The sequence below is a fragment of the Nansenia antarctica genome, assembly GCF_963989245.1.
Source record: "Nansenia antarctica genome assembly, chromosome: 1".
In the NCBI taxonomy this organism is placed as follows: Eukaryota; Metazoa; Chordata; class Actinopteri; order Argentiniformes; family Microstomatidae; genus Nansenia; species Nansenia antarctica.
The window spans coordinates 42,828,934-42,851,433 of NC_137674.1; the positions used below are offsets into that span (position 1 = coordinate 42,828,934).

General features: G+C 44.9%; 1 protein-coding gene across 1 annotated transcript in view; it reads right to left on the bottom strand.

Annotated features, from left to right (window-relative positions):
* The window catches only part of LOC308175172 (myelin transcription factor 1-like protein), a gene marked incomplete at both ends in the record, with an annotated part of 54,627 nt that extends 37,297 nt beyond the window's left edge, over positions 1–17,330 (bottom strand). The window contains 3 exons of the mRNA XM_080550204.1: positions 15,188–15,250; positions 16,764–16,800; positions 17,285–17,330. Coding sequence (XP_080406330.1) covers positions 15,188–15,250; positions 16,764–16,800; positions 17,285–17,330 — 146 coding nt within the window. The remainder of the gene's footprint in view (positions 1–15,187; positions 15,251–16,763; positions 16,801–17,284) is intronic.
* Positions 17,331–22,500: the final 5,170 nt, after the last annotated feature.

Sequence of the window (22,500 nt, forward strand, 5' to 3'; positions counted from 1 at the left end):
GGTTGCCAAATTTTGCTCTGTCTCAGCTATTATTGGCAGCTTGGCCGTGTGGAGAAGGAGGTGTTATGTGTACCCTTAAGTGTTCAGTGCTGCTTAGCCCCGAAATATTTGATTCCCTGTTTGTATAATATAATTTGTGGAACCAAATAAAGTATTCAAATGTGTGTGTGTGTGTGTGTGTGTGTGTGTGTGTGTGTGTGCGCACGCATATGTATGTGGCTAATACGGGGTGACAGTGAGGGCCCATTGGGAAGTGACAGTCTTATACACGGAGGCTTTATTAGTAGCCATATTAGAGCCTGTTCACACCAGGGGCCCAAGCTTTAGCCAGTCATTAGCATCATGTGCTATTTGTCTCCCTGACACTGGGATGGGAGCTGCCTCCTCCCTATCTATCTCCCCCTTTCCTATCCCCCCAACCCCTCCTTACTCTCTCACACTCACTCTCTCTCCTCCTGTCTTCTATCAAAAGACTCGCTCTCATCTCTTTTTCTCTCCATAATCCTCTCCTTCCCTCTCTCTCTGCATCAGATACCTTTCCACTCTCCCTCCCTTTCTCTCTCCCCCCCTCTCTCCCACTCTCCCTCCCCCTCTTTCTCTCACCCACTACCTCTCTCCCTTTCTCTCTCCCTCCCCCTCTCTTTCTCTCCCACTCTCTCCTTCCCTCACTCTCCCTCCCCCCTTTTTTCTCTCTCTCCCACTCTCTCCCTCCCTTTCTCTCTCCCACTTTCTCCCTTCCTCTCTCTCCCTCTCCCTCACTCCCTCCCTCCCTCCCTCCTCTGCAGAGTTGTGGAGGAGAGAGAAACCTCTCGCTGTGCCCGTACCCAGCAGGATCTATAGGCACGCGTGGCAGAGCACCGTCTCCATGGTGATATCCTCAAGGAATCCAAGAGGGATTTGCCATCCTCACAGACAGGCGGGGAGAGAGAGAGAGAGAGAGAGAGAGAGAGTATGTATGATACATGTATGTATGTGTGTGTGTGTGTGTGTGTGTGTGTGTGTGTGTGTGTGTGTGTGTGTGTGTGGGAGATAAAGAAAGAGAGAGAGATAGAGGAAGAGGGAGGGAGGGAAAGAGAGATATTGAGAGAAAGGAAGGGAAAGAAGAGAGATCATTTCAAACCTAACAGACTTCTCTCCCCAAAGAGGAGAACAAAAGACATGGTGTTCTGCAGGAGGCTCAGACACGCCACTGCAATTTGGGGCGTTTACTGTTTGCTCTGAATGCTGATCTCTACCTGGATGATCAAATACGGTTACTTCATACAGACTAACCTCAATAACGATTACAGTCATGGTTCAAGACAGAGAAGCATTGCGGTATGCTAACTTTGACAACAATTAAATCGTCTTTCCGGTAAAGAAACATAAAATAAAATAAAAATAATTTACTTGGGTACAACAGACATTTTCAGAGCACACCCAATGTTGTATTGTGCATACACACATTTGTACTGTACATAACATTACACATCTATGACAGAATGTATTGTAAAGCATCGGTGGGGTAACACAGCCATCGAGGGGGGGGGGACAGCCAATGCTACTGTATGCAGCAGAGTGGGGAAAAACTGGAAAGAGGAATGCATACAGACACAGACCCAGATGACTATACAACTCAGCCTGCTAGGCAACCCCAGCCATATATAGGCTTATCCCCACCCTTAGCCTGAGCCCCAGCCTCTGCCTCTGTCCTAGACTTAACCCTTGCCATAGTCACCCCCAGCTAAAACTCAAGCTCAAGCCCCAAGTCTCAGCATCAGCCCCTGCCACAGCCCCAGCCCCAGCCTCAACTCCATCCCCATCCCCAGATCCAGCTTCAACACCATCACTAGCCTGAGCCCCAGCCCCAGCCCCAGTCTCAACCCCAACTCCAACCCCAACCACAGCCTTAACTCAAGCCCCATCCCCATCCCCAGCCCCGGGCCCAGCCCTAGCCCCAGCTCTAGCCCCAGTCATAGCCCAAGCCCAAACCCCAGCTTCAACCCCAGTGCCTATAATTTAAATGTGACTGAGTAGCAGTGACAGGCAGTAGTCTAGCTCTTCCCACTCCCCACCAACCAGGCCCGGCTCCTTACCCCCACCCCTACCAGGACCTCACCAGCAGCCCCCAGCCTCTTCCAGAGCCCCTCTCAGCCATATCTCACCCTACAAGCCCAGACAGGAGGCGGGACATCAGCCCTCTGAGGTACCTGAGGCCTGGTGATTACACCCTCACAGAGGGAATGGAGGATTAGGGATCCAGGGGGTGCTGGGACTGACAGGGATACAGAGGGGATGAGACAGGACTGGGCTCAACATATTCACAACCCTGGGACTGACTCGAGGGTAGCTACTTAGTACGTATAGTCAGCTTTTTAATATACTGTATAGCTTTTCCACATCAGGGTCAGCTTTGCTAGCTTGGGAAAACGATTATGCTGCATTCAAGTGCTCCTTGGAAATAAGAAACTGGGAAATGGCGGACTTGAAACTCCAATATGTTCCGAATATGTTCCTTGGATGATACCCGAGGTTCCCACAAGGAAGCATCTCAGAATCAATCAATAAGGAGCACTACCCACAATTCCACACACAATCGAAGTGGGGGGTTCTGAGTTTCAGAGGGCCACTTGAACGGACCATTAATGATAAAGATGGTAATATAATGTAATACATAAGGGGGTGGTGGTAGGGCAATAACTCTGTATGGATACTACTGTATGGAGGGAATAACTAACATCAAAAAGGAAGCCAATAGCTAAATGTTCATGTGATAATATCAATATGCCATATAATCTGATTTGGATCATTTACACTCTGACATATAAGGGGTAGCCTAATCACACCCTAGATGCTACTTATGTATTGAAGCAATCTGTCTAAATCCACTCCTGGATCATCCAGGTAAAGAGTCTCTCCACTTGCGTAATTACCTCAATCAATCACTTCGAACATGGAGACACAGAGAGAAGCTGCTGCAGACCCTGCGGCCATCTTGGACCAGACGTTGTGTTCGTCCTGTTCTCTATCCTTCTTTATTGACTGCAATGGGTGCTTGACGTGGGTAAGTTCACAGAGCGAGACGTTCTGGAGTCAATGTAAGAAACCACCTGTATCTATAATGTATGCTTTTAATTATATTGAGTTTCTTCAAAACCCTTAAAAGTAAGGTTGACAATGATTTAGCATTAAAGATGTCCTGTTGTGGTGACAACAAGACATTGGCCGTCTTCACAGGTCAGCTTGAGACACTTGCCTTACCCTCCATACATCATTAGACACATCACAGACATTACCATGAAAGGTTCTAAGACTACATTGGCCGTGATAGTGCAGTCAGTGCATTGAATCCTAATCATCATCTAAAATCATCACAGAACAGAACGTACTCTCGTCTAAAAATCCATTCCCAATTCCAAGCCAGACTTTCATGCCCTCCCTGATGCTGTTCTGCTCTGTTCTGTCGACTTGTTTACTGGGCTTGCTACATCTCCCCAGCAGAAGAAGGGCTCTTGACATTGATGTAATTTAGTTGGCAGCCGTGCCATTGGGAGGGCAGGCTAGCAGCGGGTGATTGGAGAGGGGGAAGAGAGGGTGGGGGGGGTGAGAGGTCACAATGTGCCCAGCACGTAGTGGGCCCTAAGCGCCTAACCACACAGTCGCACATCCCCCTGGACCCCCCCCCCCCCCCCCCCTTCAGTCGCACATCCTCCTGGCATGCTCGACGCCCGCTACACATGATCTCTCATTCCCTTTGATGTCTCTCCTTCGGGAGGTGGAATAAAAAAAAACAGACAGGAAGCGTAAACACCACCTGTTTATCAGGCAGCGTGACATGGGAAGGTAGCTAGCTGGCTTGTTACAATAGCACATTGAAACAAAATAAACAAAGGAAAAAGAAACAAAGGGGGAAAAAATAAACAAATGGCAACCAAATAGAAGGAATGGTGGTGTTGAGGGGGGGGGGCGGGGAGTATGACTGTCACATTATATTTGAGGGCCTTGGTTTGAAAATGTGTGAAGATATTTCATGTCAGTTCATAGAAGTGTTTTTAGGAAAAAAGATGCCTTTTATAATCTATGCACTGTAGGAAAAATAGTGCTGGGCTTTTGGTTATTCCTATGGATAGCTGTCTGAATCCACCATTGGCAAGACCAATATAGTGGAAATTATGCAAAATAAAGAGAAACAACCGATTCCCCTCAAATGTGTGACTCAGTGGCATTATCATTGCAAACTAAAAGTAACATCACCATTGCAAAAAATACTGAAGCTGGAAGTACCCAGACTTCAGTCCACAGTGCTTCGGCCATATTTTGTCAGACTTTCTAAACGTTGTTAATGAAATAAAGCTTCCTATTAAATATGGAAATGTCTACTTCTGTGTCTGAGACTTCACACTGGGGGGTTGATGGGGCAGTGCCCGCGTTTTTGGAGGGAGGTGGCAAATTCAGATTAATGTGACCTTTTCTGGATTTGCACAATGAGGCACTGGCATGGCAAGGCTGGCAGGGGTGAAGGGTGGAGGGTGGACACCCTCTTCTCTGTTCTTCCCTTTTACAGGCCTCACCCTCTTCCCCTTCTTCTCTCCTGGTCCCTCACTTTCTCTTCCTCTCCATCTCTTTCCATATCTATGCTTCCTTCACTCTATATCCCTCTTCTTCTCCTTTTCCATCTCCCACTTTTTGTTCCTGCTCCTCTCTCTCCCTCTACCTATCCCTACCCTTGAGTCTCTCTTTTTTGTCACTCCCCCTCACACCCATTCCGTCTCCCTCTTTCTCTCCCCATCATCTCTTCTTTCCCCTGTCTATCTAACTCTCCTTCTGTCTCACCCTTTTTCCTCTCCCTTTCCTCCGATGTCTCATCCTTTTTCCTCTCCCTGTTCCACCCTCCATCCCACCACCCACAGCAGGAGGTGCAGCAGTGCAACTCCTGTCGCCCCACAGCCGCTACCTGGCTCCATTCCAAGGCTTTTAGTGAGTGCTATCTGTCAAGGCATGAATAATACAGCCCCATGGCTGGCTGGCCGAATCCAAATGAGGGATACATCAGGAAGAAAGCACTCGACGTTAGCCTCCCGAACACGCTCGCTCTCTCTCTACCACCAAGACAGGCAATTATTCAGACCTTACTGTAGCCATGGCAATCACAACCGCAACCCCTAAGCACCCCAGCACCCCTATACCCACAACCACCCAAACACACGTGTACACACACACGTATGCACACGGGCACTCTCATGCACACACGCAAGCAAACACACAAGCATGCATGCTTTCACACACACACACACACACACACACACACACACACACACACACACACACACACACACACACACACACACACACACACACACACATACTGAGATTCCTTAACATGCCAATATTGAGATTTTGTTTGATGATGGCCTTTGGAGCCAAAATCTCATACTTTTTTATTCCATAGAATAATGACATTTCTGTCAACAGGAGAGTCTCTGTTCTCTAATACGAGGCAAGGTCGGCTTGTGATCGCCACAGGGGAGGCTGGTGAAGGTAGACATTGGTGGATGGGCTCATTGGGATTCATGGAACAGGTGTGTTTGATATCATTCTATGCATTAGAATAAGCCCGTCTTCTGATTTCTACCTCCAACAGCCTCCCTTGGAACACCACCACCACTGAACAAGATGGCCCCCATCAGTGAACAGTCGAGTCGGTTAATCACCTCTTATCTTTGGAGAGACAAGGGTCATAAAGAAATCCACCTCTATCCACAAGCTTACAATAACCATACGGCACATGTTAACCTAAGAATATCCCATATGTCAGACATATGACACATATATGGTGATCTAATTAATTTGCATTGAGGCACGCTTAATTTACAGTGTTAACCTATCCATCATTTCCTATCACCATTCGTTATGGTAGCGTGGGATGTAATTAGGGTTCGCTAGGCAACGGCATGTTTCACAGGTTAAAATAGTCAGACAGTGGGAGATTTCGCTATTCGCCCTGTGTCCGGGCTAGATGTGTAGTGGGCGTAATGAGAGATAGTTAGCGATGATCTGCAGTGTCTTATTAACAAATAATAACAGCCCTCCTTCGTTTTTTACCTCTTCTCGCATCAATTATTCACACTTCACAGATTTACTCATGATTCATTTATGTAGCATCTTGTGCAGCCCAGAAAGTAAATGTCACCCAAAACATCACTGTCAGAGAGAGTTGTGAGTGTGTGTGTGTGTGTGTGTGTGTGTGTGTGTGTGTGTGTGTGTGTGTGTATGTGAGGTTGAGTGAGTGTGTGTGTGTGTGTGTGTGTGTGTGTGTGTGTGTGTGTGTGTGTGTGTGTGTGAGTGTGTGTGTGTGTGTGTGTGTGTGTGTGTGTGTGCGTGTGTGTGTTGCTGTCTCAAAGGACTCCAAGTGGCCTATTTCTCGTTTACACCCCTGTGAAGTCAGAGGAAGAATGAGGAGAATGTGAGAAACCAAATGTAAGTTTATTTTAAGGTGATATGATGTGTCTCAATTATTCCTTGATTGTGTAGACAGATTTTGGTGGCGCCAGCGTTGATGTCGATATGTATAACTATTTAGTTGAATGAGCCTGACGGACATCCTGAAGAAGTAGCACCTTTACCATTTGTCAATTCCTTTACGATTGTAATGTGTCTGGAGAAATCACACCCTTGGCATTCCTTTGTGATTGTAATGTGCAGTATCTCACACCTTGTCCTTTGTTGGGAATGATATTTAAGGACAGGGACAGCCAGATATTCTTTGAGGGTTAGGCCCGACACAGGCATCATTCTCCCCTGTTTTCCTCGACACACGTTAATGTATGGTTAAAACTTACAGTCATATGTTGCTTTGAAACTGTTAAATTGGTTATTTATTGATACTCTATTCTAATTTTCTGTTAAAACAGCACAACATAATCGTGACCAGGTTATCACCGAGATTACCATTAATGTCTAATGTTTACATGCGTAGTTAGCAACACGTAGACTCGAGTCGTCACATCAGGTATTTGACCATGAGTAAACTCCTCACGATTTCTTGTAACTTATAAGCATGGTCATAGCATATTGGGTATTCTTAATGGAATCTAGGATATAATTGACTTGTATAATTGACTTTCTGTCACACAGGGATGAGCAAAGTATTATCAATAATTATTAATCATGAAATATCTTTTGGAGTCATCTATAACGTAATGTTAACTTGTTTTAGTTGGCCATGAGACCACTTGTGTTAAGTTTGTTCGATCATGTCCATAACTGTTAGAATTAATCCTTGGGAATAAATGCAGTATGTCTTATGTTTGACCTGTCATCTATTCTTCAGTGTTTCATTTTCATATTCTAAAATTGGTCTGACATTTTAAGTTCCCTGGTTACTTGTTGACCTGAAACAATACATCAAATCTCCATTTAACAAGCAATAGAGCATTTCAATAAATTATTGTAAACCCCTTGATCGTCTAATTAGGAGAAAAAAATTTGCAAGCCTTATTTAAAAAAATAATAATAAAACGATTTCGAAAGCTCCATTATACTTTCTGATATATTTTCATTTTCCTCTGAGTTGTCATTGAGTCAGGCTTTGTTGGGCACAGACGTGCAGTATTTTCTCTCTCCTAACTCTTTGCAGTCTCTAATTGGGCTTTGTAATTTTGGTTCTCTAACCCCATTTAATACAGATTGAAAAAAAACAGGTTTGGGTTGAACTGAGGGTTTTTATTTGAGCTAATGACACCGCAGGGAACTAAGTCAGGTTGTGAGACCCAGCCTCCCTTGAATGAAAGAGGGTGGTTGAATGAGATTCAATCGGAGTTGGAGGATCTCGGAGGGTCTGTAGTTATCTGTGTGTGTGTGTGTGTGTGTGTGTGTGTGTGTATGTGTGTGTGTGCTTGCATGCGTGTGTGTGTGTGTGCGTGTGTGTGTGTGTGTGTGTCTGCGTGTCTGTACTGGTGCTCAGCCACATCATCATACAGATGTGCCTGGTGTGAAATCAGCAGGAGGTCTTCTATATTTCAGCTTGATTTTCAATCCGGTGAAATTGCTAGGTTTGAGTGGGGCACTCAGGGTAAGATGACTGCTCCAGACATAGAGTGGGCTGTGTGTGTGTGTGTGTGTGTGTGTGTGTGTGTGTGTGTGTGTGTGTGTGTGTGTGCGCGTGCGTGTGTTTGTGTGTGTGTGTGTGTGTGTGTGTGTGTGTGTGTGTGCGCGTGCGTGCGGGTGGTTGGGTGTGTTTGTGTGTGGGTGGGTGTGTATGTGTGTATGAGAGAGAGAGAGAGAGAGAGAGAGAGAGAGAGAGTGTGTGCATGTGTGTGTTTTCACACAAGCGTTCATGCGTGTGTGTGTGTGTGTGTGTGTGTGTGTGTGAGAGAGAGAGAGAGAGAGAGCGAGAGAGAGATAGTGACCAGTATACAGTATGTGTGCATGTGTAAGTAAATGCCGGTGCCTGTTGACACATAGACACATCATATCTCTCCAGGTAGGGCTCTCTCCCAGTCTAGCGCTCTCACAGACTTCTCACAGTTGCATGACCTGGCACTTGTAGACTGGTACAGAATGAATCTCATCCCCACTGTTGAGGATGCATGGTCCCTTTTCAAAAGCACTTTTTCCACCATTTTGAATAGACATGCCCCCTTTAAAAAATTCTGAACCAAGAATCGCTACAGCCCCTGGTTTTGCACCGAACTGTCTGAGCTGATCCGGCAAAAACACCTGCTCGGGCGTAAAGCAAAGGCCTCCAAAAACACCTCTGACTGGCAATCCTTCAGGGAGCTAAGGAACAAATGCACCCAGTCGATCAGGAAAACAAAAGCAGATTTTTACAAACATCAATTCTCGACATGCGGATCCGACCCCAAACAGTTTTGGAAGACTGTCAAAACCATGGAAAATAAAAACACATCCTCTCAACTACCCACGGCAATCAAATCTGAGGACATTGTCATCTCAGATAAAGCCTCCATGGTGGACTGTTTTAACATGCACTTTGTTAGGGCTGGTCATGCTTTTACAACTGCTACACACACTCCCACTCCCACTGTCAATCATGCTGCCTCAACCCCTAGCACTGGTCCCCCCCAAGCACTCCGTGCTACTCCTTCCAGCCAGTAGAGGAGAGTGAGGTGCTCAGGGAGTTGCTTAAACTGGACCTTTATAAATCAGCCGGGCTGGATGATCTGGACCCTTTCTATCTGAAATTAGCAGCTCACATTGTCTCAGCCCCCATCACCTGTCTGTTCAACCTCTCCCTGCAAACCTCAGAATTCCCCATGGACTGGAAATCTGCTGCTGTCATCCCGCTCTTCAAGGCAGGTGACAAGTTAGACCTAAACTGTTATAGGCCCATATCCATCCTACCCTGCCTCTCTAAAGTCTTAGAGAAACTGGTCAACAATCAGCTCACCCACCATCTGGAGTCACGGTACATAGTCACCATAGTATTTTCAGCACTACGCAATCCGGCTTTAGATCTGGCTACGGCTGTGTCTCTGCAACACTTAAAGTGCTAAACGACATCATATGCGCCTTTGACTCTAAGCACTACTGTGTAGCTGTATTTATTGACCTGGCAAAGGCCTTTGACTCCGTGGACCACTGCATCCTGCTTGACAGACTCAAGGATGTTGGACTCGCAGAGGAATGCCTGGCATGGTTTAGCAACTACTTCTCTGGTCGTGTGCAGTCTGTGAGAGCTGAAGGCCTGCTGTCTGACCCAATGTCCCTGTCCATGGGTGTCCCCCAGGGCTCCATTCTGGGTCCAACACTATTTAATATTTTTATAAATAACATTGCTCACGCGGCTGGCAACTCTTACATCCATCTGTACGCCGACGACACCATTCTTTACACGTCTGGCCCCTCTCTGAACACTGCCCTGACTGACCTCCAACACAGCTTTAATAGCATCCAATATGCCTTCTCCAACCTCCATCTTCTCCTAAACACCGATAAAACTAAATGCATGATCTTCAATCGGACCCTACCCCAAGCCTCCTGTCCCCCAAAAATCACCTCACTGGATGGGTCAGTACTAGAATTTGTCAGCACATACAAATATCTAGGTATATGGCTCGATAGTTCACTCTCCTTCCAAACCCACATCAATAACCTACTCACCAAAGTCAGAACAAGAATTGGTTTCCTGTACCGCAATAAAGCTTCCTTCACCCACTCTGCAAAACACACTTTGGTAAAAATGACCATCCTGCCAATTCTGGACTATGGAGATATCATTTACAGGATTGCCCCCAAAAACCTTCTCAATAAACTGGACGTCATCCATCACACTGCCATCCGCTTTGTCACTGGTGCCCCTTTCAACACACATCACTGCGACCTGTACTCCCAACTGGCCATCAACTGGCCATCACTCCACACCAGGCGACTGACCCACTGGTATCAGTTCATCTATAAATCCATCATCGGCAAAGTCCCCCCCTACCTCTGCTTACTACTGAACTACTACTCATCCAGCACACGCAATCTCCGCTCCAACAAATATATCACTCTGGTCCCCCCCAAAGTCCGCACCTCCTTTGGCCGTCATTCTTTTCAGTTTGCTGCCCCCACTGACTGGAATGCGTTGCAGTTGAGACTAAAACTCACCACTCTAATCGCGTTACCCACCTTTAAACACTTACTTTTAGATGTTGTCTCGGATCACTGCACCTGCTTTTAAGATAACTTCCCCCTGGTCCCTGCTGTCTTTACATACTGTGTTGTGATGTATAGATGTTTTCGATACTTGTCGTGTATCGCACTAATGTTTTATATTGTATATATTGGGTTGTGTTTTATATCGTATATACTGTGTTGTGTTTTGTGTACAGACTTGCCTCTGTTCTGCCAATTGGCCAGATTGTCATTGTACATGATAATTGGTTCTCAACTGACCTATCTGGTTAAATAAAGGTTAAATAAAATATGAATTAAATAAATAAACAGTTTCTTAACCTGCCCAAATTCTCTGGGACACTTCCATGCAATATTAGTTTGTGTGTGTGTGTGTGTGTGTGTGTGTGTTAGTGTGTGTGTGTGTGTGTGTGTGTGAGTGAGAGTGTGTGGGTCTGTGTGTGCATGTGCGTGTGTGCATATTTGCTTATTTATGGATGGATACATGGTAGACGTGAATGTGCTTGTTTTCAAGAACGTACAGGAGTGTGGAATAATTGTGATTGGCATGAAGAGGAGGCATGTGTGAGGGTGTTCAGATGCGAATTGCGACTGATTAGCAGATGTCTGTGTAGATAATGGTTCCATGCTGTTTCTCATCACTCATCACTGGAATTTGCACTGCGAAGGTTGGCGTTCTTGTTTGTTTGTGTGTGCATGCCTGTGTATTTGTGTGATTAAATGTCTGTGTGTGTGTGTGTGTGTGTGTATGTGTGCGTGTGCGTGTGTAGGAAGGTAACTCATTCCTTTCATCATATCCCAGCTCTGCGGACCGACACTCCTCACCCCCGCCTCACCCCCTTCCTCTCGTTTTAGATCTGTTCGTCATTCATCATCCCCTACCTCCCTCCCACAGCCAAAGGTCCTTCCTAAGGTGTCATTTAGCCACTGCAGCACTGTAATTCCACCCTTTGCCTGAGGGTGTGTGTCCGCCCTCTCAGGCACCATAGACACAATCTGTCAATCACTTTCCAGACAGTAAATTGCGTTCAAAGTGAGAGTAATTATTAAGCATGCCCTGAGTGGGTGGAATGAAATGCCCTGTCGACTCGGCTGGCACAGGCATAAAAACAGCACTATGCTTTTCCATACCGTATGTAGCAAAGGCGATTTGGAATCACGCTCTCGTAATAAGGTAGCCGTGCTGGAAAGATGTAAACTCAAGTGTCACCTTCAAACCTTGAGGCTGTCCTCTTGGCCTAATGGTAGACCATGGTGTCCTCCATACCCGACCCATTAAACAAAGGTAACTCATGTACAATAAATCTTACTTAGTCTCAGGACGAGAAAAACTGAATGGTAACATGTGGATCTAATTTTGTATGAACGATTTTGGCTACAGTCGAATTCAGTGGACAGTGCTATATTCCTGTTGTCATAATTACCCCAGCCAATAATCTATCAGCATTTAAATTATGAGAGTTGACTCAATGCCCAGCCAACGTGTCCTGCTATAGGGATTGTTACTGTTGCCATACAATAACACTCCCCCATAGCACTCCTCTACGCAAAGATAAATTGGATGAATTAGTTGATTGCACTCGGTCGGCTTTATGACAGAACTCCATGCAAAGTGGAGTTATACGGAATGTCGAAACGGACAGTTGTTTTCATAAACACACGGTACATTTCATATATTGTGTGATAAAGAATATCTTGATAAAGGATTTTTCAACCAAAACGTCAACTAGTAAACGCCCCCCCCCACACACACACACACAAACACACACATGGCTCTTGTATGTGTGCAGGTAGTTAACACTGGTTAACTATGTGTCTAATCCAGCATCCAGGCTGTCTAAAGACTATTATGGCATTTCTGGGACTCGTACTGCACACGTTCAAAGGCTCTGCGTGAATGGCAGTGGGGCTGGAGAGGATATATCGCCTGGCACGCCCGCGCTGCACAGAGCAGGAGAAAGGGGGCTAATTAACATATTAATGATCCCACCTTCTCCCAGCTTCTGTCGGATAGTCCAAACACTTTGATAAGCATGCAAATGAGGACGGCACCATCTGAAGGAGAAATTAGCTGCCGGAGATGGCCGAGAAAAATAGAGGGGGGAGGAGGCGGGGTGGGGCGTGTGTGTGTGTGTGTGTGTGGGCAGAGAGAGAGGCAGAGATAGAGAGAGGAAAAGAGAGATGGGGAGAGAAGGAGGAAAGGGGAGAGATATATATATATATATAGAGAGAGAGGGAAAATGAGGGAGAGGGAGAGATAGAGAGAGGAAGTGATGAGGAGAGGAAATATGGGGAGAGAGGGAGGGGAGAGAGAGAGAGAAGAGTCGTGCTGATGGATTGAGCTGCTCTTGTTTGTTTAATTTATCTCTGATTATCTGTTGAGCAAAGCAGTGGGTGGCTGGATGGAAGTGTGTGTGTGTGCGTGCATGTGTGTGCCTGTGCCTGCATACGCATGTGTGTGTGTGTTCATGCAAGTGAACAAGACTGAAAGACATAATTCAAAGAAATATAATGCATGGCTATGCTACATGTATATATCTCTCTCTCTCTCTCTCTCTCTCTCTCTCTCTCTCTCTCTCTCTCTCTCTCTCCCTCTCCCTCTCCCTCTCTCTCTGGTGATAAGATCAATACAGCACAGTGCAGAACAGCTCTGTCTGTCAACTGTACAGTGACGGCCAAAATGGAGGAGCAGTCCTGCGCCAGCGGGCACACAGGCTCTGAGGGCCTTTGAGTAATGACCTCATCCAGACAAGGGCAAGTAATTATAACACAGACGGATTTCTCTCTCACTGGAAATCCTGGCACGTATCGAGGAAGAGCGCTGTGTGTGTGTGTGTGTGTGTGTGTGTGTATCTGTGAGAAATAGTATGTGTGTGTTTGTGTGTGTGTGTGTGTACATAATAGCACTGATTCAAGACTGATGTGCATGAGTATGTGCCTGCATTGTGTACAGTACGTGCAGGGAAGTTTGTGAATGTGAATGTGTGTGCGTATGTGTGTGTCTCACACAAGTACGAACAGTTAGTCTCAGGATCACATTCCACAATTACGTTGAATAATTAAAACGTTTCATTAACTTGATCATTTCCTCCGTGGCCATGTTTCGGCGCAGACACTGTCAATTAAGGCTTCGGCTGAAACAATGCTTCTCTCATTTGACCACTTCGAGGAGAAAGGAAACTCATGTCTCAGAGGAGACAAATTAGAGAAGGTAGACCTGTCTGGGTTCTGCTGTGAGTTTCCCCAGAAGCTTTGAATAGTATTTAGATCACCTTCGTCTTGTGCATACAATGGACTTCAGACAACTTTTGATTTAACCTTTTTTATACAGGGAAAACACAGTTAGACCAATGCCTCTTTTGCAGGTGCATCCTGTCCACAGTATGAATCCAATTTCAAAGCAATCTTAAATATACACTACAACAAGGTAAAATACAGAAATCAATGCATCATATAAAACCACAAAATGATATGTAAAATCAAGAAAAATAATCACATCCTTCACCAAAGAGGTCCTGGATCAACATTTTCAATTGCCCGTGCTGCACCAGAACAACCAACTCTAATCAGTGAGCTGCACCAAAACCTAAAGCCGATTTACCCAATTCGGTGGAGACCCGAGGAACCTCAAGAGTTAACTAACTCTGAGAAGGAGGTAGGTAATTGATGTTCTTATATTCTGATCGTAGTGCTGTGAAGCGTTCAGGAAAGTCCCAGAGCATATCAAGCCAACAGCATATTAATGACTTCCTTTAACCTTCTTTGCAAGAAATGTCTATATTTGTGCAAACAGACCTTGGGAATATTGATATAATTTATACAGTATTTTGTATGAGGTATAACAATTATGCATAAGCGTTGTGTTGGAAGCCATGCAATACTATTGGATGATGGTCAACGCCAGGTTACTTTGGATGCATGCAAACATGCATACTGTATACATTATGATTATAGAATCATTAAAACTGCTTCGCTTTGAAAGGGAGGGATTCTACCCAATCTGTTTTACAGCATAATTAGGAGAAGACTCAAACTCGATCTTCCTACAGTAGTTACGCATTCTGTTTTGTCTCGCCAAATGGGATTATATCAGAATGAGGTGTTTATTTTTAGAAAAATAGAAGAGAATATTCTGCATGCATCTCCTCCTTACTGAAAGCAATCCTTCCATTTTGAGTTGTTGTGTGTAGGGAGAGCTTATACACTCCAATACACATGATTAGCATATGAGACTGTAAAAATGCAAATGACAAAGAAATGTTTGCGCGCCGTGAGCTGTCAGTCAAATATCTTTCCTGGCAAAATGATTATTCTATTGAGATGAGGTTCAATCAGGGGAGGCTGGGGGAGGTAGAAATCGGAGGACAGGCTCATTGTAATGCATGGAATGGAATCAGGAATGGTATCAAACACACTCCTTTTTCCATTCCATGCATTACAATGAGCACATCCTCCAATTTCTACCTCCAACAGCCTCCCCTGGGTTCAATAGAGGATAGGCATATTTATATTTGAATCACCCCCAGTAATTGGCACCTTGCAATGTTGAGATTGAGGGTTGTCTCCTTACCTTCGATGTCTTGCATATTTGCCGCTGACGTGTCCACTCCCGTCACAGCCTGGTGTAGGGCAGCTGCAATGATACAGAAAGACACACACACTTAGTACATTGATACACACACACACACACACACACACACACACACACACACACACACACACACACACACACACACACACATGTTTGATACCATTCAGGGCACACTGGTTTGAATCCTCTACCAAGGCCTCATCTACAGTAATTTCACCTTATTCTTCATAATCAACCTATTTCATATCGCTCTGGCATATCTCCCCGGGCCAGACCCGGCCATGCAAAGTCAAGCGTATTTTTCTCCTGGCCGACTATCAGCTCTCAGGGGAGCGACGCCATCGACCAGCATTATCGGCGTTATAGACGCCTCAGCCTGGAGATAGGCTAGCTATCGATCGGCTGATTAATTGCTATCTGCAGGCGGCGGTGGAGAAAGCAGAAAGATAGAGAAGGGGGGGGGGGGAGAGAAGAGAACAAGGGAGAGAGAGAGAGAGAGAGAGAGAGAGAGAGAGAGAGAGAGAGAGAGAGAGAGAGAGAGAAAGGGATCGAGCAAGAGAGGGGAAGGTGCAGAGAGAGAATGGAGAGAGAGAATGCAGAAGTCACCCTATCCGTGAGCATCGGGGAGCTAGAGGCTAGACTGTAGGCTTCCAGGTGGGATATTATTTATTGATACAGGTGGGTACAGAAACAAAAACAAGAGGAAAGGCAAGTAGAGGACAACTTAGTATACGGCACTACTACCTATAAAGAAAGCCAACGGTGTAGCCTAATAAAGTATACTCTATATGATGATAACGTGTGATACTTTTGGTAACATATCAAAAACTTTAAATCAGGTTTTTGTTTGGAGAAGCAACCCTAGGAAGACTAGAATGATTGGTCAATGGCGAAAAAAGATTGTTGCTGGGTAGATCCTCAAGGTTTGGTTTGGTTGATCCCGTCAATGTGTAATGCGTGGTCTAGCTGGCACTTGTAAGTCAATGAACTTAGCAGGAAGAGCCAATTCAGGATCATCTTTCCCCCACTGTATTGACAGGTTGAAACACAAATGTAAACTGCATCAAACTGCTAAAGGGAAGAAATATAAAAAATATAAAAATAGAGACGAAGGAAGAGGAAGAGAAAGTGATAGCAGAGACAAGAAACAGAAGGAGACAATCAACGAAAGACATGCAGTAGGGAATGCAGGAGAGAGAGAGAGAGCAGGAGTGAGAGAAAGAGAGAGAGAGAGAGAGAGAGAGAGAGAGAGAGAGTCGAGGGAGAATGAGCACAAATGTGAGAAAAAGAGAAAACGACAGCGAGAGAAGAGGGAGAGAGTGCACGAGGACGGGAAAGCAGAGTAAATGGCATCCCTACTTTCTGAAGAGATTTGGTGGTTTGAGTGGTGTCTCTCTCAATGCACTCTGAGAGCCTGAAAGAAGTGCTGTAGACCCATTACCCTCTCTTCCCCTCTGTCCCTCTCTCTCTCTCTCCCTCTCCCTCTATCCCTCTCCTGGTAACATAGTGATAATATGGGAGGGGGTTGACAACAGTGTTTTGTAGTCATACTGACCTGAACAGCTCTTGTTGAGTCGCTGGTTCCACAGGCACTGAGAAATACAGGCAGAGAGAGAGAAAGAGATGGATGAGTAGTCCAACTTAGAAAGAAATTAAAAGTAAAAAGCATTTCTAGTACAGTTGTAGGTAGTGGCCGAGGAGACGATTGGGAATATGTTAGTATTTGTAGTTGTAAGTGGGATTTTAAAGTGAGTGTGTGAGTGTGCGTGTGCGTGTGCGTGTGCGTGTGCGTGTGCGTGTGTGTGTGCGTGTGTGTGCGTGGTGTGTGTGTGTGTGTATGTGTGTGTGTGCGTGTGTGCGTGTGTGTGTGTAGGAGGGAGGGAAGGTCACCCTGAGTGGTGCCTGCAGTGATTTGAGGAGTGTGTGCAGCGGCACCTCTGATACCTTTGGAGTGTCTGTGTGTGTGTGTGTGTGTGTGTGTGTGTGTGTGTGTGTGAGTGTGTGTGAGTGAGTGAGTGAGTGTGTGTGTGTGTGTGTGTGTGTGTGTGTGTGTGAGTGTGTGTGTGTGGACAATACCTTTGGAGCGTGTGCGATGGCGCTTCTCATCTGCATCTACCTCCATCTGCAGAGGACACACAAGCAGACAGTCAGAGACAGGAGGCGATCTGCACATGAATCTATCTGTCTCTCACTCCATCTAACTGTCCCTCGCTTCATCTACCTGTCTATCCATCTCTCCATCCATCTTTCCATTCCATCTATCTTTCTCACTCTAACGAACACACGCATGCACACACACACATGCACACACACACACACACACACACACACACACACACACACACACACACACACACACCTTAAAATGGTTGTACTGGCTATAAGGGAACTTTTTGTGTGGTCATCTCACTCACCATCCCCAGCCTCCACCTGCTCTGTCTCTCGGTTGTAGCCTACCTACAGGTGGTTTGATAAGTCATGGGCTCCCTACCATATTGTATACTGTGTTCGTTTTACTCCAGGCAGGGAGCTATACAGAGTGGAGCCATCGAATTCCACCAAGCTGAAATGTATTACGATTCTCATGCAATACATGGTGTCCTGATTGAAGTATTATTGTATGGTTCGTCTTCAGATTCATACAGGTTTTGTAGCATTTACATGGATTATGGTGTACACTAGTTGGCTAACATAGTCATGTCTCAACTATTCAATATCTTCATAGTACTTGGCACTTAACATAAGGAACATAAGGATCCTATCTTAATCGTTCACATAATACGGAAGCCCACGTAACATCCACTGTGTACACACTGTATGCCCCTCATCGTCTCAACCCTAAATCCTTGCATTACTGTAATCCGACCATGTCCAACAGATATCATAACTCATAAATCTGTATCCATCTATTAAGTGGAGCTATCTCTCTAAAGGTGGTTCCAACCTAGCCACGAGTTCAAAGAAGCTAGTATTATGTTATTTCCAGATGTTCCTAAATATTCATGCAGCCTCAGTTTTGGACTATCACAGGGTAACCGTGTTTAGATGTCTCTTTTATTAAACATGATTTATGAATGCAGCACTTAAAGCCTACAGCCCTAATGGTGGAAGCCTTGGTGTTTTTTTATGAAGGCCATAAATGTTTCAAACGGGGGGAAAATAAAATGATCAAAGGCAACGATACCTAGTAAATCTTATTAGTGTGCAGAACGGCGAGGCAAGGGAGTTTTGGGAGAGGCGGTGTGTGAGAAAGAGAGAGAGAGAGAGAGAGAGAGAGTTTGTGAGACAGAGTGTGTTTGTATGTGTGAGAGAGAGAGAGAGAGAGTGTGTGTGTGTGTGTGTGTATGTGTGTCTTTGTGTGTGCGCACATGCTTTAGCGTGTGTGTATCTGTGTGCGTGTGTGTGTTCAGAAGAGTGGGTGGGAGGGGGAGGAGGCTGAAATGTTTTTATGTAGAGAGGCACGGGGGTTTCCATGGCAATCTGAGGAAATCCTTCCTGAGGAAAATGAAAAAAAATGAACCAACAACTTATCAATCTAACCTGCTCTGTGGGTGGGCACACCTCACGTACACCATTCAGACACTGACATTTAGCTTGTGAGAGAGAGAGAGAAAGAGAGAGGGGGAGAGAGAGAGAGAGATAGAGAAAGAGAAAGAGAAAGAAAGAGAGAGAGAAGGAGTGAAAGCGAGAGGGACAAAGGGTGAACTGCATGAGGAGAACCCAGCTAGTCCTCTCCTGCTGAGATGCTATAGCCAGGCTCAGCATGCTAACGCTAGTCTTTTGACAGGGGCTTTTCTGGAACAATCCGTGAACAGCCATACAATACTTTTTTCAACACTTGACCTTCACAGTGCTGTATTTCCCATCATGTCAGAACATAAAGCATTAAATACCTTTTTTCATTTGCTATAGTGGGCAACGGATCCACTACTAGGATTAAATGCAAAAACAAAAATGTGGTTTCACTACAGTACAGTACGCGCAAAATGGGATTTCTTTGCGTCATGATTGTATACGGTCTCCTCAAATTGATGGTCTACCAGAACCTAAATGTCAGTCGATGTATGTAATCAGTATCAGACAGACCTTGTCTTCAGTGAATGTACTGCTGTAGCTGCACTGAGCTACAGTATATCCTCACTCAGTCTGGTGAAAGGGGGATAGATGTAATGTGGTCTCCACACACACGCAAGCCCATACCCACGCACGCATGGACACAAACACAGGAACCATGCCTATCTGAAGCTGTCAGACTCTCTCTGAGGACCTCTCTGTCAGCGACAATGACGGCAGCAGCAGCAGCAACAACAACAACAACATCGGCGACATCGCCACTCCCTCTTCCCTCAAGGCTCCTCATGAGACCGGAGCCAAGGCCCTCTTGTGTCTGTCTGAGACTCGCCATATGTTGGAGAGCCCTCCGCGCCCCTCTTCACCATCTTAACTGTCGTCGCCCTCCGGGCTCCTTCACTGAGTTACAGGGAATCACCCTACGGGGAAATGTCATGGTAATGGAGGCTTGATGACTGACGAGGAGATCAGAGGGATCCGTTCTCCTTCTTGTTTGTAAGTCATCTATTTCCAAACATCAGGTCAAATGCTTTTGTAAAACAACCAGAAACTGGGTTCACATAGTATTTGAAACCATTTGAAATGCTTAGCTGCGCTTGATTGAGTTTGCCTGACACAATGGGACCAATGGAATAATATTCCTAAAAGTGCAAACCCCACCCATCTGGCACTCCAGACAAGCTCCAATAAACGTTCAGACCCAGGTCTGAGCATAACAGCGTTAATGATTGACATATTATAAGGTTTCCACAGATCCCATGTGGGGTAAGTTTGTGCCTGGATATCTTAAGTGTGTCTGTTTTTTAAAAAAACATTGGAATGATTGTCAAAACAAGCCATTTTCAAAGATGTCTATGACTGTAAATCTACACATTCCAAAACATTTCAAATGTGAATCTGAAAGAGGACAATTCTCTGCTATGAAAAACATGAGAGTGGTTGTTGAATATGGCTGAAAAGCACTAGTACATTCCTGTTGATAAGTGTATACGTAAGTGACAGCTTTGTTTGGCTTTGCGTTCTACTGTATGTGCTCCATTTAGCATGTAATTTGGTGATTATTATTTATGCAATCTTCATTACGATAAAGGACACCAGCTAAGCTGATGCCAAGGAATAGTCTCCACGCATAACAAAAAGGCATTGCTTTTTGATAAAATGGACTTGGAATGTTGCTATGCACACAGTATGATAAGTGTGTGTGTGTGTGTGTGTGTGTGTGTGTGTCTGTATGTGTGTGTACAGTATGTGTGTATGTGTGTGTGTGTGTGTGTGTGTGTGTGTGTGTGTGTGTGTGTGTGTGTGTGTGTGTGTGCGCATATGTGTGTACAGTATGTGTGTGTATGTGTTTGTGTGGGTGTGTGATGGGGGGTTTATATATGTCATGGCAATTCACATCCTCATCAGTTTTCTTTTGTATCACCTTGAAGTTTTGGGAGAATATGTATCAAGAATATGGCAACCCAACCCACCAACCCCTACCCCCACTCCCCCAGCCTGCATTGGTATTCTCTCTGCGTGAGTGGGTGGGGACAGCCGCAGAAACCACACTTGCATTATCGAATTCCACTGCAAATAGGTATTTACGCCATGCATCATCCGGTGACAGTAAACATGCATGCTAGCGCTGCTCTGAGTGCATCTGAATTGGTGTGAAGGGCCAGGCAGATAGCATTTGAGTGGGCGCCAGAGAGAGAGAGAGAGAGAGAGAGAGAGATTGAAATCTGCTGTTAGTGTTTCTCACCGGATAGAGAGCTATCAGTGGGGCCCCAATTTGCTCAAATTGGGGCAAAGTCGGCCATCTTTACCTTCATATTTCTAATAGAAGTAATTAGAAATAATCTAATGGGAGTTTTGAATACTGCATCTAGCCTTTTCATGATATCCTATGTATTTTCAGACTGTTTCCCAAAAATCTAATATATATATCGAATATATATACTTTTCTCAAAACCATGAAAATCAAAAAAAGTATTCTTTGTAGGGTATGTTTTGCTCATACTATTTGCTGAATCAAAGGTGTGGCTAGGATGTAACTGTATTTAAAGTGTTCCTCTGTGGCTCAGTTGGTAGAACATGGTAGAACAATGCTTAAGTTGAGGATTTGATTCTTGCTGGGACCATATTATATTGAAAAATATATGCACTCATTGCAATGCAAGTATCTTTGGATCGTCAGCTAAATGGCATATATTATTAAGTGGATTGGTGTTACTGTATCATGTATAAGAGCTGTGGAACTGTTTCTGAAATGGTTTGGGTGTGAATGGGATGAAACCGTATCTGAAATGTGTTGGGAATATGATCTGAAATGTTTTGGATGTAATAATGTATCATGCTGATACATATTACATTGGTGTGAGGTATGACAATATACCTGAGTGATACAGAAATGTGGTGGGGTTGAGTTGTTATACAAATGTTTGAATTGTTTTGTGATAAACGTGTGACACTGTACCTGAAATGATTTGGCCGTGAAATGGGTTTGACATCCGTACCTGAACTGTTTTGGGTATGAAAGGGCTTTGACACTGTACCTGAAATGGTTTGGGGTAAGATAGCTCTTTGGTCCAGACCTCTGCTTCTACCGTAGTAGACGTTAGACTAGAGTGAAAGGGCTCACCACTTCTCGTCCAAATTCATTTTCTGTAAACACAAAAAAGAACCGATAAGTCACACAATTATACATAAAAATGTCCATGCGAAACGTATCTGCACAATGCCATATTTTCTTTGAGTTTAAAGAACTAGACTAGAGCTCTCCTCTCATGAATAGTCACATAGCATAACATGTACGCCCGTATATGGAGTGAACGTGATTTCCGCCTTCACGATAGCTGCTCATCATTGTCTGAAATAGACTTGGCATAGGGGGTAATTAGCTGATCCATCATATTCGGAAGGAAGTGGGAACAAATATAGCTAATGATCCATGCTACCCTCGATGTTTCCTCCTCGCTTCCCTTGTCCTATGATTTTGAGGGGGGAGAGGGAGAGGGGAAAGAGAGAGAATGAGAGAGAGAAAGAGAGAGAGATTTAACCCATACCATAGTGTAAAACATAAAAGAAAGATAGGCCTACGCTACGTATTTCCATTAGCCATGGCAAAATAATGTCTCTGAAGACATCCGGAGACAGACAGTGATCAATAAGAAAAACTTGACAGATACAGAAGGAAAGAGAGAGAAAGAGTTTCAAGGTTGGCCATAAACAGAGAGGGC